Source organism: Haliotis rufescens, unplaced genomic scaffold (assembly GCF_023055435.1).
Source record: "Haliotis rufescens isolate VD_foot unplaced genomic scaffold, xgHalRufe1.0.p SCAF_22, whole genome shotgun sequence".
Lineage (NCBI taxonomy): Eukaryota > Metazoa > Mollusca > Gastropoda > Lepetellida > Haliotidae > Haliotis > Haliotis rufescens.
The window spans coordinates 6,098,609-6,114,960 of record NW_025963913.1 but is presented as its reverse complement, the minus strand read 5'-3'; the positions used below and the strand labels follow the sequence as shown (position 1 = coordinate 6,114,960).

General features: G+C 41.2%; 1 protein-coding gene across 2 annotated transcripts; it reads right to left on the bottom strand.

Annotated features, from left to right (window-relative positions):
• Positions 1 to 458: 458 nt before the first annotated feature.
• On the bottom strand, positions 459 to 15,886 carry LOC124118204. Of its 2 annotated transcripts, none has more exons than XM_046480326.2 (7): positions 15,719 to 15,886; positions 8,457 to 8,604; positions 7,512 to 7,862; positions 6,953 to 7,074; positions 4,906 to 5,032; positions 2,643 to 2,724; positions 459 to 1,991 (listed from the first exon to the last, which is right to left on the bottom strand). In XM_046480326.2, exons 1-7 carry the CDS (start codon positions 15,768 to 15,770, stop codon positions 1,578 to 1,580), a joined length of 1,296 nt encoding a protein of 431 aa, XP_046336282.1. In that variant the 5' UTR covers positions 15,771 to 15,886; the 3' UTR covers positions 459 to 1,577. The 2 variants fall into 2 exon arrangements, with proteins under 2 accessions (XP_046336282.1, XP_046336283.1); XM_046480327.2 differs by lacking the exon at positions 15,719 to 15,886 and adding an exon at positions 10,511 to 10,775.
• Positions 15,887 to 16,352: the final 466 nt, after the last annotated feature.

The window sequence follows — 16,352 nt, the reverse complement described above, 5'->3', positions numbered from 1 at the left end:
GTACGTGTGGTGGACCTAGAAATATATGGTGCTTTGGAATCAATGGACACGTCAAGTCAAAAGTTGATAGTAGTGATGCATGGTGAGGGGCGATTTCATCCTCAGTTGACATATTGTCCTTATATTTGCCATTATTTGATATGTCACTAATACCATGTTCTTTGATCAGAGAATGAATGTAGTGATGCTTACGTATGAGGGTTATATTAGCTGAGGCCTTGTCAGGGGGAACAACTACAAACATTTCATGTTGGGTCAGCCAGACTTTGGATGGCAGCTGGCGGAGACAGAATTGGTTCATTCCATTCTATTTCCTCTTTTTCAGTTTGATATATAATATTTATAATTATTTTTATTGACACGTATCAACCTAGTCGCTCCTTGCCGCAAGCATAGGTTGTTGAAGACCTATTCAAACCCGGAATCTTCACGGTTAAAAGAACACATAGACTTTTGCATAATTAGTCAAGTACAAAGAGTTTATTGTACACGGGATTTTCTGGCCATAAATAAACAAATACATCAAGTATAAGTTATAACACTTTATATCGATATGATACATACTATATACATATATGTTATACATTCACACATACATATAACATGTCAACTGGCATAAGCAATACCTACACTTTCCTTCGTTGCAAAACAAAACAAAGTAACCATTATGTAAAAAATCGTCTTCATCATATGCAAAGTACTATACCTCCTTCACGGAGGTCATCAGCTGTTTCACTTATACAGACGAGTATTTAGGACATGAAAATACTTTACTTTGTTTCTTATTTATTACATACACAACAAGCAAGTAAGCAAATATGGACTTTATATATGTAGATACACATGCATAGAAAGTTGTTCTTGAATGTTTTATCGAGATATTTATTCACACCAGTAACATCTCAGGTAATATTTAAATGGAAAAAAGGTCCATGTCCTTTGAAAATGTACAATGGCTTCGGCTTTTAGTGACCTTGCATGATTATCTTAATTGTTTTTTTGTCTTTTTTGTCTATATTTGAAATTGATATAATCTTAGGACAGACTTGTTTCATTCTAAATTGTCTATACTGGCCATCTACGCCGATTGGCCAATTCCTCCCATCGGTGACTGTGTAAGTTAGTTGTTTGTTTGACAAATACGACAGTTTCCGATATGAATAATATTTGAATTATGATTATTTTTTGTTAGAATGTCTGAACTATCACAAAGTTTGTAAATGATATACCGGCAAAATATAATTGCCTTTATCCAGAATTATTTAAGAAATTATTAATTCGTAATAGACTTTGCGATTCTTAACCGCAGGAGCAGGAAAAGCCTTGAACGTTTACTAAATAAACATAACCTTTACGTAAAAGATTCCATGTTAAACAATTAACTGTCTGTCTTTTCGATATTTTCCGATTGCTCGTGTCAGCGTCGTTATTTGTGTGATAGTGGTGTCAGGTCAGTGTCAATTGTCTACGTTTTTGTCGTGTTTCAAAGAATAATTCACACCTGACCTGCACATGTCCGAAAAAGTTGGTGGTGCTTAATTGGTTAATGTCCATTTGTATGTGTTAACTCGGGAGTTTCATTTATTTTCTTCAAGAATAAAATAATCAGGAACATTTTCAGGGTCTATTTCTTGTGAATGTTCCTCCTTTTTTGACATTTTGGTTTTAGCTTTCTTGTTTTTGGTCAGCGTTTCATAGCCACAATCTTCACCAGTATCTGGCTTGCTGCCGAGTGGGATGAAGTAGGAACCTCGGTCTGCTGCGTCAGCGTGGACATCAACGTCCCCTCCTACTTGGTGACGGTCATCGTAGTCTACCTCGGCGAGGGAGAAGCGAGGGGAATCCCATGGTTCCAGGTACTCGATGCTGCCGGTGAGGTCCTTGGCGGTGCCAGGTGGAGGTACTTTGATATATCGGCCAGGGAGGCTTGGTCCGGGGGATCCTTCTCGCTGTTTTTGCTTCAAGGCTTCTGCGCGGTATTTACTTAGAGGCTGCAAACAAAAACAAGGCATGCATAACATGGGTCGTCACTGGCATGAATTTTGAATCTAACTTCATCTATAACCTGCGTTCAGCGAGGTAACCTTCTACTACCTGCAACACTGTCCAACCTAAGTTAAGCTGACGTGGCGGTAAACCAGGGCTCGCATGTGGGTAAACCCGCACCAACCCCTGGATCCATTCGCGTGGTTCTCGCGATCTCAAATTACCCGCCCTTGCTCTTTGCGCCAAATGGAATCTGTTTCGGCAGATGGTCGAGATGGTTATATCCTCGTGCATTCATATTTTATATTCAGCGCAGAGTTAAACAAAACTTACTCGATGTCGATATAGAACATAAGAATAAAGTTTAAACTGTCCTTGTATATTTAGTCTGACACAGACTGACAGATTATACTGTGACTGTAATTCTTTTTTAGATATTCTAGAAGCTGATATTCACTGATGTTGGATATATTGCTTTGTGTCAGGGGCTGCATTAACATTTATTTCAAAGAACAATCATAAACTCGAAAAGGTAGTTGACGTAATGTGATTGTAAAATAATTGATACGTTCCTTTTTAACATGAATGAATATAGAGGAAACGGTTGACTTATTTCAACTAGATGTACGGCGACGGTCAATGATATAAACACTTACAAGTGTAACGTCAGAAATCTCTGAATATGCGCTTGCGTCCTCCGCATCTCCAGCAGCGTAGCTCACCTGCCACTTGGCGTCCCTGGGAGGAAGAATAAAGAGTGAGTGAGTGACTTTGGCTTTACGCCGCTTTGAACAGTTTGTCAGTTGTGTGACGCTGTGTCAGCTTTATATGGAACGTACGAGGACTGGTCAAAAAAATAAATTTTAATTTATTTTTCAACATAATCTCCCTGCTTTTAAATACACTTTTCATATCGATATTGAAGCTTTTCAATTCCAGCCAGGAAGAAGTTTTCTGAAGCCACCCTGAAAGACCCATTAACGACAGCTTTGAGGCCATTGTTTGAACAGTATCGCGCTTTCCAAGAAGGTGTTCTTTCAGTTTAGGAAACAAATGGAAATCACTTGGTGCCAGGTCTGGAGAGTATGGAGGGTGAGGAAGCTATCTGAACTCACATTGCCGCACAGCAGCCTTTGCAAATCGAGAGGTGTGATAAGAGGCATTGTCATGAAGTAGTAGCACTCCAGTAGTCAGCATTCCTCGCCACTTTTCTTTGTTAGAATCGCTAAACATAGTAGGTGCCGGTAATCGTCTTTTGACTTTTAAGTATTCAAACAAGGATCACAACCTTTGCATCTCAAATAAAATGGCCATAACTTTCTTCGCTGATCTTGAAGTCTTGAATTTCTTTGGTGCCGGAGAATTGGAATAGTACCATTCCATGGATTGAAGTTTTGACTCGGGATCATAGTTGTCGTCTCATGTTCCATCACCCGTTACTAATCTATTTTTGAATTTGACGAAATCCTCCACAATATAGCTCTACATTTTCTCTGGCAATGTCGGCTCTTTTCCCTTAAGATCAGAATTTAGAATTTAGATATCTTATTCATCTGTAAATGTTTATGATGAATAGTTTCAATGGATCCATGGCTAATACCAGTGCCTTTCTCAAGTTCAGAAATGGTAATTCGTCTATCTGACAGTATAAGGTTTTTTTCTGTCTCCTTGATTGAATCTTTATTGATGGAAGCTGAGAGACGTCCAGCCCTAGGATCATCATCAAGGCTTGTTCCCTCAGCTATAAACATAGCTGCCCAATGTTTAACAGTGGAACAGCTAGGGCACATATCCCCATATAGTTGTGACATATGGTCATGAATTTCTGCGGGACCAGACAATCCAGTGATTGACATCATGAACATCGATCAACGCAACTGGGATCGATGACCACCCAATCGCGTTAGTTGTCTCTTACGAAAGCAGACTGCCCGTTACTCGTTCTTTTCCATTTCTGTGTCCGTTCGGGCCCCTATCACGGTCAGCTGGCTGTCACTAATATATATATATGGGCTCAACGGAATGAACTACTCAAACAATGTACTTCATTGACTAGTTCACTTTGTTATGGCAAACGGTTGAAAGTTAGTCAGGCTTAGAACTTGTTGACGAACCCTCGTATAGTGTCAGCTCACTGAGATACCATGCCGCAGTTTAACATGAATACCCCACTCAGACACAGTCATCTGATTCCAAACCGACCAGTCCTTGTTTTAGCCTTTAATGCCGTGCACCAGGCGGGGTAACAACAAGCAACAGTTTTTGATGTCTTTTTGTATGATCGGGGATCGAACCCCGGACCTTCTCTCCGTGCTCTATCTCTAGACCACGGAGGCGGTCCCAATCTCAGGAAGACGGCTGTCGAAATTCCCATTGTTAAACATGGCCAATGGCAACCATTGTGTTACAGTCGTCTTGCGAATGGAATACGTGGGTATTGCAATGCGCGTGTCGCCGTACCCCGATTGGGCTGATGCTCAAGCGATCAACAACTTGGGGAGCGTTTCCCAAGTTCTATAAAGGCTAACCAAATTAATACGTTAAGTCTGGATACATGTCCCTAAACGCCCAAGATATTTAAGTTGGAAAATGAGCCGGTCAAGTTGACTAATTTTTCACACAGCTGGTATTTGAATCAAAGATGTAGAAAATTAAAGTTAGTAATTATTAATCTACTTGAATTTTAAATCACTGAAAAGTTTCTTTTTTTGAGGAAAGACTTGTAGATTATCCTCACCCCTCTCTGAACTTAGAATATCATCCGACATCGAATTTATATCATGACAAAGCGTTCAGTACAGGCAGCCTGTATAGAGTTGTACAAGTGCCTGCATTTCTAGTTCATCAAAGTTCAGTGGTATCTAACTTTATCGCACAATGTCTTTTGGAACTGTATTAAAAATGATAAAGTGTAGTTACCCATGTTTTTTCTTTCTTTTGTTTTTCTTCTTCTGGCGGACTACGAGACACAGAAGGAGGATGATGAGGCTGATGAGAACAAACCCGCCCACAGCGCCCCCTATGATGAGGTAGAGGGGAGATCGCGCTGGAAAAAGATTGCAAATGTAATCTTAATTAAAGAGAAAATCATATGTCATCACAACTTAGAATCCTCCGACAAACGTTAACTAACCTGATAACCGCTGAACTAGATACATGGATTAACAAACATTACATGGATAACCTGTTTCTTGTCTGTAGGTGAAGACAAACCATGTAACATGGTAACCTGTTATAGTTGAATTACGTTTTCTTCAAATAGTCCCCGAGTCTTGGATTGGAACTCATACATCACATGGCATTTCGTTATTGATTTCAAGTTCCCTTCCAAGTCGGCCACTGAGGCCTTGAAAGTGATTCTTTGGAATCGTTAGAAATTAATAAGTACTAAAATATTGGTGTTAAACTGAAATGTGAAATCATTAAACAATAATATTGAAAGAAATAGATACGCGCAAGTTGTCAAGAGAAAGCACGTGCGAAATTGGGGCTGGTCGGGTCCACTTCTGTGCCGGACGTGTGTGGGGTGGTGGAGAACGAATCACGCAAGTATATGTTGTTACTCGATATATGAGACATATTCTCTCATTTTATTCTGACATAATAGTATTTGATCGTTCTGTGTCGGTATCGAAAGCTAGCTAAAACACTACTACTGGGTTTTGGTTGAGACTGTAAAACACTCGGGTAACAAGGAGCAGGTAAGGACAATAAAAACAATCAGAAGAATCCTGCTACTTGAGGGTTTTATCATCCTAAACAAAACTGAGAAGGAGCGTTCTATCATTTGCATGAAAACTAATCTATCGGAGTTCTGTTATAAAGTGGGTGGTAACGATATACATTGGACGCGCATGCTAATGTTCTGATAATCGAATTAAATATATTTGTTGTGTCATCGGTATCAATTAATATTAGATTATAACGCAATAAACACGATATTGTATTATCTTCCGAAAACAACCAGCAAGGCTAGTGGTTAAAGCGTTCGCTCGTCACGCCGAAGACCCGGGTTCGATTCCCACATGTGTATTATGTGTGAAGCTCATTTCTGGTGTCCCCCGCCGTGATATTGCTGGAATATTGCTAAATGCGACGTAAAACCATATTCAATCACTCACTCACTCATAACAACACAATATCAGAAACGTGCCCAGTAACCACGTCATTATTCAGACGTGTCCGGGCACGCGGCCGACCTAAGTAAGGAAATCCTTCATTCCACACTCAACTAGTCACACTACAACAGACGGTCCCTTGAACGGAAGACACTACCACGTCTTTCATATCTTCAGCGTATCTCTCAGCTCCCTTATGTCATTGAGGGCAGGGTGACGGTTGAAGCTCATCCAGCTACCGACCCGTGTTCTATTTCCAATATAGGTACAATGCGCGAAGCACATTCGTTGGGTCTCTCACCGCGAACAGTCTGAACATTGCCCAACGTTGAGGAGGATAAATGATAGGGCGTAATCACTGTATTTAAATTGACAATGTTTGTTTGTTTGCTGTTAAATACTGACGTCAGCAATATTCAAACTATATCACAGGTACACACGCGGTCGATGTACGCTGGTGACAATCTACTAAGTCACCGAGCCAGACCACTCAGTCAATTTAGCCTCCTGTTACTAGAAGCTGAAGTTTGGTTTAGATTGGTTTGTTTGGTATTTACCGCCGCACGCAGCAATATTCCATATATACGACGGCGGTCTGTAAATAATCGAATCTGGACCAGACAATCCAGTGATTGATATCATGAGCATCGATTTACGCGAGCCTGACCACGCAATCCCGTTAGTCGCCTCTTACGATAAGGATGGGTTGCTGAAGCGTTGGATTTCTGAGGACCAATTACACCCCGGTTGCCAAACGACGCTAAAAAGCACAATTACGGAAAAAAACCAATATGTTCTTCAATAATTGTGTAAGAGTGCATTCTTTTACTGTTTAATTCTTGTCTTACCAGCTGGAAGTGAATCACATGTGCATTGCAGATGCTGAAGCTGCTTGTTGAAGAAACTCTCCACGGTGTGATGCATCGCCTTGCTGCCACACACGTGTATCGTTCTGTTGTAGTTTTGTAGCCTGAAACACCAGTTTGACTTCAGTGACATTTTTTGCAGGGTCGACGTTTATTATTTTCTTTCTTACACTATAACGAGTAACATTAAAAAACTTTCTTGAAACTAGGAATAACGGATTATCTGTCATTCGCGAATGAATGTAAGTCCCTCACCAAAGGCTTGCAGTACACTTGGGGCAGATAAGTTGTGACTCGATGACTATTGTTAACTGTTATATGATTTTGACCACTCACTATATGCAAGAGTAGCTGCAAAATAGACTGTGGCTTTGATGAACTCTACAGGCATGCGCAGAAGGAGGAGCCTACCACCTGGAGCAGTACCAGGAGAGAGAGAGAGAGAGAGAGAGAGAGAGAGAGAGAGAGAGAGAGAGAGAGAGAGAGAGAGAGAGAGAGGTACGGTTTTATCAGCGTGATACAAGTAATATCGCACACTCACATACACACAGCATCCACAGATTTCTCGTCGGGATATTTATCATCAATACACTTCCTCAACTGAGCCCATTCTTTTTTGTGATGGTCAGCTGGGTCCAGCTTGGCCCGTGACTGACTCTGTTTGTTCTCCACGTGTCCGTGACCTTCGTCTCTCCTTCGCCTGGATTGACCACCCTCGCTGACAGCTTCCTGACCAATTTGCTGGGCGTGATTGTGGTCATCTCCCACGTGGTTGTCCTCCTCGTCGCTGAGCAGTTCACTCAAGTGTGTCGCCAGATCTTGTCTTATCATGGACCTCTCAGCGCCACTGCAGGAGAAACTCACCTCATCGTCGGCATGGGGCTGAACCAGACTGAGGAGATATAATGAATGTGTATAGTATTACGCCGGAGGACATCAAATATGGATTCAAATTTTGTACCCATGTGGGGAATCGATCCCTCGCCTTCGTCGTGACGAGCAGACACTTTAACCACTAGGCTACCCCACAGACCCAGGGTGCGAGCAAAAACAAGGGATCGGTTATTTATATTAAAAAATGTTTAAATACTTGCACAATTAAAGAGATGACATTTGTTTATGAAGAGTTGTTAAAGGTGTATCGTGTAGGTCCAGTTGATATCCTTCCCTTAATCGTCGTAATCACATACTATGTGTTTGTTCGTTGTTTAACGCCGCACTGAGCAATATTTAAGCTATTTGTCGGTTTTCTGTAAATAGTCAAGTCTGGACCAGACAGTCCAGGGATTGATGTCATCGACGCGGTTTGGATAGAATGACAAGTCAGCGAGCCTGACCACCCGATCCCGTTAGTCGCCTCTTACACAGTCGCCTTTTACGGCAAGCATGGGTTCCTGAAGACCTTTTCTTCACGGGTAGTAATCACATAATAAATGAATACCTTGTGATGTATTGTGTGTTTGACAAGGACCTTGTATCCACCTACCTGCAGATGTGTGTCAGTTCTATATCTTTGCCTTGTAGGATGAGTAGGGTATTCTCCTGGGAGTAGAGCTCGTTCAGACAATGGTTGAAGCCATTACACTGAGCCCTCAACTCCTTCAAGTGGGCCCGGATGTATTTAGCGTGTTTAGCTGAAACAGACTCAAATTCCAGTTATCAGTGATTAGGCCCTGGCGGGTCGTCGAGTACAATAAACTACTTTTATAACGAACACGCTAATACTGAACTGACGGATATAACGAACTGTTTTTTGGGGTCCAGCAATTTGCTGCATATACGCTATATACATGCTAAAAGGCGAGGTGAAATGGGGTTTAACGTCGCGATCAAGATTATTGCACTTATAAAGCGACGTGCATGCACGTGTGTTTGTGCGTGAGTGGCTGCTTGTACTGATGCCGATTCATAGTGCTAGCCTACTGGGGATACCATGCCGCAGTTAAACATGAATACCCCACTCAGACACAGCATACTGACACCGACCCGACCAGTCCTTGTTTTAGCCCCTGAATGCCGAGCGCCAGACACGGTAAGAACAGGTTCCGTCTTTCAACGTCTTTTGAAATCGAACCCCGGACCTTCCGCTCTCCGGGCGGACGCTTTACCACTAGACCACGGAGGCGGTGGTGATAACTACTAAACTGACGTCATTCATTGTTAATTACATCATCTGTTTACGACTACTCTTCGCCTTTGAATAGACTGCAGGAAGTGTCGCTGTGAAAACAAAACTACGATATGTGTGTTTGTTTGTTGTTTACCGCCACACTCAGCAATAGGTCACCTATGTGGCCGCGGCATGTAAATAATCGTGTCTGAACCAGCCAATCTAGTGATCGATATTGTGAGCAACGATACGTGTCGTCGGGATACGATGAGAGGACACTATAAACCAAGTCACCGAGCCTGACCACCCGAACCATTTGGTCGCCTCTGACGACCAGTATAGGTTGGTGGTGACCTATTCTAACCCGGAGTTCCCACGGGGTAAAGAATGAAGAAGAGTAATCATCATATATTAATAGTTATGAAACACTTTCGGGATTCAGCATAGGAATAAAAGTGTTTCAAGTTAATGGATTGGAGCACGTCAGGCCTCCCGTCCTTACCAAGGCCCTCGTAACCTTCCGAAGCAAGAATCCAGTAAACGAGATATATTTTTAAACTGGCCTGATGCATCACTGGCAAATTCTTGTCCCCTCACGAGTGTTGGCGACTTACTGCCCTCGCTGCTGCAACCAGACTCGTGTTATTGTTGCCGTGTCATAGTACATGTCATTATAGGTGATGGGTGAATGCCGCAGTCAACAAAAAACTTACAGTGGAGGTATCCTTGATATGTGCAACACATGTATATCTCGCGGGATCTCGCGTTTGATTCTTTTTAAACAATCAGTTGAACATTTTCTCCAACAAAGACACAGTTCTATCATATATCAGTATGTAGTACTAGATATCATATAACAGTAGTACAGATACTACCAACATGTTATCAAATCACGGACACTGATGTGTTTATCCATGTATTGTAGTTAGCCGTGAGAACCCACGATCTGGAATAACCCACGGTCGTTTAATCTCATTGATATAACCGAGTCATGCAAATAATAACCACCAGTTGTGATGGGCGTAGCTCTGTGTAATCTACCTGTTTAAACTCAAGCAGCATATAGCAGTTACTTTAATGATAGCTTGAACTTTAGAAGCTATTAAAAAAGCAATTGTGTTCTGATTATGGAACGCCATCATCACTGGCATTCTAGAAGTTGGTGAGTAAGTAAGAAAACGTACAACTTTATGGATAACAACTGGTTCATTGCATATAGCGACGTTTCGATGTCGATTCTCAAGTTTGGTAACGGTGTTAGAATCTACATCGAAACGTCGCTATGTGCAATAAACCAGGAGTTGTTACCCTGAAAGTTGTACGTGTTCTTAAGCCTTAATCATGATCACACCAAGTCACTCTCTTAAATCGGCTCTTGTATCAAGTTGAAATGTGAACAAATATAAACACTACTGAATAAGAATACTTACATTCGTGCACTTGTACTTCACATTCGTCAGCAAAATCGTCGTGAGACATTGCCCGAATGCTTTCTCGCAACTACTGCATAAAATAACAAGTTCAGGGGAACTGTTGCAAGCGAGTTTGATAGTGACACACTTCTAATGACGTCATTTCCGCCCACTTCCTGTCATTCGTGCTTGTATGGCATGGACAGGAGTTCACTTAGTTGCTATTGTGACGCATGAGGTCGCTCACTTCAGATTGTACCAAGACACAATATTAATGAGTGAGTTGGGTTTTATGCCGCTTTGAATAACATTCCAGTTAAATCACAGAGTGTCAGCTTCATGTGGGAGGAAAGTCCGAAGACTTTCACTTTGGTGAAACCCACGAGCACGGGTATGGTGCTGACGAACCTGAAAACATTACCAGGGCGATTTGGGATTCGATCCCGCAATTATAGGTTTCTGGTGTGCCCAAGGGACGCAACTAACAACATCAAATTGCGTCGCCTTAGACGACTGTGCCACCCGTGACCCCTAATATTTCGGCACAAAAACACTAATACACATTCAATTTCTACTGTGTATCAATCTGTGTGACACAGGGAACATACACACATTCAATTCCTACTGTGTATCAATCTGTGTGACACAGAGGACATACACACATTCAATTCCTACTGTGTGTCAATCTGTGTGACACAGGGAACATACACACATTCAATTCCTACTGTGTATCGATCTGTGTGACACAGGGAACATACACACATTCAATGTCTCCTGTGTATCGATCTGTGTGACACAGAGAACATATACACATTCAATTTCTCCTGTGCATCGATCTGTGTGACACAGAAAACATATGTACATCCAATTTCTCCTGTGCATCGATCTGTGTGACACAGAGAACATACACACATTCAATGTCTACAGTGTATCGATCTGTGTGACACTGAGAACATATACACATTCAATTTCTCCTGTGCATCGATCTGTGTGACACAGAGAACATACACACATTCAATGTCTACTGTGTATCGATCTGTGTCACACAGAGACCATATACACATTTAATTTCTCCTCTGTATCGATCTGTGTTACACAGAGAACATACACACATTTAATGTCTACTGTGTATCGATCTGTGTGACACAGAGAACATATACACATTTCATTTCTCCTGTGTATCGATCTTCATGACACTGAGAACATATACACATTCATTTTCTCCTGTGCATCGATCTGTGTGACACAGAAAACATATGTACATCCAATTTCTCCTGTGCATCGATCTGTGTGACACAGAGAACATACACACATTCAATGTCTACAGTGTATCGATCTGTGTGACACTGAGAACATATACACATTCAATTTCTCCTGTGCAACGATCTGTGTGACACAGAGAACATACACACATTCAATGTCTACTGTGTATCGATCTGTGTCACACAGAGACCATATACACATTTAATTTCTCCTCTGTATCGATCTGTGTTACACAGAGAACATATACACATTTAATTTGTCCTGTGTATCGATCTTCGTGACACAGAGAACATATACACATTCAATTTCTCCTGTGTATCGATCTGTGTTACACAGAGAACATATACACATTTAATTTGTCCTGTGTATCGATCTTCGTGACACAGAGAACATATCCACATTCAATTTCTCCTGTGTATCGATCTGTGTCACACAGAGAACATCCACAAATTCAATTTCTCCTGTGCATCGATCTGTGTGACACAGAGAACATATACACATTCAATTTCTCCTGTGCATCGATCTGTGTGACACAGAGAACATATACACATTCAATTTCTCCTGTGAATCGATCTGTGTGACACAGAGAACATACACACATTCAATTCCTACTGTGTATCGATCTGTGTGACACAGAGAACATACACACATTCAATTTCTACTGTGTATCGATCTGTGTGACACATAGAATATATGTACATCCAATTTCTCCTGTGCATCCATCGGTGTGACACAGAGAACATACACACATTTAATGTCTACTGTGTATCGATCTGTGTGACACAGAGAACATATACACAATTTATTTCTCCTGTGTATCAATCTTCATGACACTGAGAACATATACACATTCAATTTCTCCTGTGTATCGATATGTGTGACACTGAGAACATATACACATTCAATTTCTCCTGTGTATCGATCTGTGTGACACACAGAACATACACACATTCAATGTCTACTGTGTATCGATCTGTGCCACATAGAACATACACACATTTAATTTCTCCTGTGTATCGATCTGTGTGACACTGAGAACATATACACATTTAATTTGTCCTGTGTATCGATATGTGTGACACAGAGAACATATACACATTCAATTTCTCCTGTGTATGGATCTGTGTTACACAGAGAACATATACACATTTAATTTCCCCTGTGTATCGATCTGTAGGACACTGAGAACATATACACGCTTAATTTTTCCTGTGTATCGATCTGTGTGACACAGAGAACATATCCACATATAATTTCTCCTGCGTATCGATCTGTGTCACACAGAGAACATATACAAATTTAATTTCTTCTGTGTATCGATCTATGTGACACAGAGAACATACACACATCCAATGTCTACTGTGTATCGATCTGTGTTACACACAGAACATATACACATTTAATGTATCCTGTGTATCGATCTGTGTGACACTGAGAACATATACACATTTAATTTGTCCTGTGTGTCGATCTTCGTGACACAGAGAACATATACACATTCAATTTCTCCTGTGTATCGATCTGTGTTACACAGAGAACATGTACACATTCAATTTCTGAAGAATTCAAACATCCCAGTAATATATAAATGTGCCAATGGCTTTAGATATCGACATTTGAGGTTATCAATAAACTAACTGACCCCAATATATATGGTCCGGTTAACATTGTGTTAGTTATATATCAGCGGAAAGATGCAGTATTTCCATCAAGGCTTATAGCTTCAACCCATTGTTTTTTTTTTTCCGATTCCTGATCTTCCTACAAGGGCAGCCTTGTGGTTAATGCGTTTGCTCGTCACGCAGTGATATTGCTGAAAGAATGCTAAAAGCGGCGTAAAACCATACTCATTCACTCTCTCATCACCGACTTCAGTTTCAGGGGCGGCAGGCGGGCAGAAGAAAATGTACGGGTTGTCGGGTAAGATATTTAGATAATAAACGACGAGTGGGAGCTGTTTATCGTACACATAAAACACTGCAGGGAGAATAAACATTGAGGGACTGCGACTCTCATGGTTTATTCTCCTTCCAGTGCTTTATTGTACGATATTGCTAAAAGCGGCGTAAAACCATACTCAGTCAGTCAGTCAGTTATTGTACGATAAACAACTCCCACTCGTCGTTTATTACTTTAAAAAAATATGTGAATATATTTAATAGTAATATTGAGGTTAAACTAAAACAAGTGCAATGGTTGCCATATCCGAAGTTTGAAATGGGGAAACGTGGAGAACAAAGATCAGGTTGAGTGGCCTTGCTTGTCAAACTTCTTTATGATGTTCCACATTATTTCTAGGGCGGGGTGATTTATCATTAAAAAGTCGAATTCGGAAGATATGAAAACGCTCGTTTTGATTCATTTCGAATGAGTCGAAAATGAGAAACAAATAAACATACATAGCGAGTGCGTGTGCGTGTGTGTGCGTGTGCGTGCGTGTGTGTGTGTGTACTAGTAAGGACTAATGCCTATTTGATAGTGCTAGCCTAATGAGATACAATGCCGCAATCTAACATGGATACCCCACAGTATACTCCAGGCCGACCACTCCATGTTTTAGCACCTTAATGGCGAGCGTCAGTCAGGGTAACAACAAGTACCATCGTTTAACGTCATTTGGTATGACCCGTATCCCAATTGCGTAGATCGATGCTCATGATAGTAATCAGTGGATTGTCTGGTCCTGGCTCGATTATTTTTCAGTCCGCCGTCATACAGCTGGAATATTGCTGAGTGAGGCGTTAAACAACAAACAACAAAGACACAAACAAACAAAGCCTCCGTGAAAACAGCCTTCATGAGAAGGGTGTTCAAAATTGAACACACGACCAGCGGATGATGAATCATACTGCAAAAATACTTTGTCGTTTATTGGTTACGATATTTTAAAATTTTATATTATATTTTTTTCTTACGAATCATCAAGCCTAACATGTTAATGGTAGTTTTTGCAACCTCGGTTTGAAGAATAAATAACAAATACATTTCACAGTCACATATTTGTCACATGGATTATCATTTGTTAAAATACATATCAGAAGACATGAATTGATAATTCATCAATTTAATATACGTTTTGTCATATGTTATAGTGTGTCACATTCTACCGCTGCATGTGTTCGGCTGGGAGTCAACTTGGTGGTCTGCACTGCTTGATGTGGTCAGGTGAGTGGTCTGACGGACAAAACCACAACATTTACATAGGCCAATATGAGGACTGCAGTCTGCAACGCATAAACAGTATTGTTTACATTGTAACAGTGGTGTGATGGATCCTAGTGACAAATTGATGCAGTTGTTAGTGTATTCCTCGCCTCCCGCTTCTTTGTTCGTAAATGAGAATGTTTGTTTGGCAGAGATTCGAGCATGACTGTTTGTTTGTTGTTTAGCACCACGCTCAACAATATTCCAGATGTATTACTGTAAATAATGGTGTCTGGGCCAGACAATCCATTGACTGATATTAATCAACGACGACGGAGAACAATGAACCAAGTTACCGAACCTGATCAACCCGTGAAGACCCGGGTTAGAAAAAGTCTTCAGCAACTCATGCTTGTCGTAAGAGGCGAGGAACGGGATCGGATGGTTAGGCTCGCAGACATGGTTGATGCATGTCATCGTATCCCAGATGCGAAGATCGATGCTCATAATATCAGTCACTGAATTGTCTGGTCCAGACTCGATTATTAACAGACCGCCGTCATAAAGTTGTCTTATTATTATTATTATTATTATTATTATTACTTCATAAAATTGTGATAATGTTTCATTTAGCTAAAGTCAAAAGTATGAAAACTTTCATTAGGATGCACGATACGCTTGCGTCACAATACTCAGGTGTTCATGGTATCCATGGTGTCTGAGGTGTCCAAGGCGTCGCGGAAGCAACTGAACATCTGTTATCAAAAATATTTAAACAAATATATTTATAGATTTGAAAACGGATTTACGGTAACAGACCTGATATTGGCGGGCACATGGATGCCGTGCCATCAATGCTGGCCGCTGCCATGCTGTATATCTGTGGACGTTTAGCCTAACGTGGAGCTAAAGTCGAAATAGAGAGGCGTACAGTGTTGACTGGGTGTAAAGATGGCGACAGTCCCTCACTATTCACGCCATCAGTTCCGGGAGCTTGGAAAGGAAATTCATAGAAGGGAATGTTTGTGTGATGTGATTGACGTGACCTCGTTAGCTTCCATGTCAGTGTGGACACATGTATTACTGTAAGTGCGTTACATGATATTTATTTGGGATTAGGGGTTACACACAGTATACGTCTTTAAATCCAAATAGTAAGTGGTAGAAAGAATGTTGATACGTCCGAACTTCATTATCTTAAAACCGTGTTTCGCCAATAACAGAATCCGCTTTGAACAGCAAATTCACTCATCACGGCGATTCAGCTTAATGTGTGGGAGTGTATGTGTGCTCGCGCGTGTGTGTGTTTGTGTGTGTGCGTGTGTGGCGGTGTACATGTGTGTGTGTTTGGAGGATTGTGGCGGTGTATGTGTGTGCGTGAAGGAGAGTGGAGGCGAATGTGTCTGCGTGTGTGTGGGTGTGGGGGAGATTGGGGGTGTGTATGTGTGTATGG

Coding starts and splice junctions, on each gene's coding strand:
- LOC124118204 (XM_046480326.2), bottom strand. CDS start 15,770: ATGGCAGCGGCCAGCATTGATGGCACGGCATCCATGTGCCCGCCAATA. Junction 7,863..8,456: donor GAACTGACACACATCTGCAG/GTAGGTGGATAC, acceptor ATATCTCCTCAG/TCTGGTTCAGCCCCATGCCG. Junction 1,992..2,642: donor AGATTTCTGACGTTACACTT/GTAAGTGTTTAT, acceptor TTTTGTTTGCAG/CCTCTAAGTAAATACCGCGC.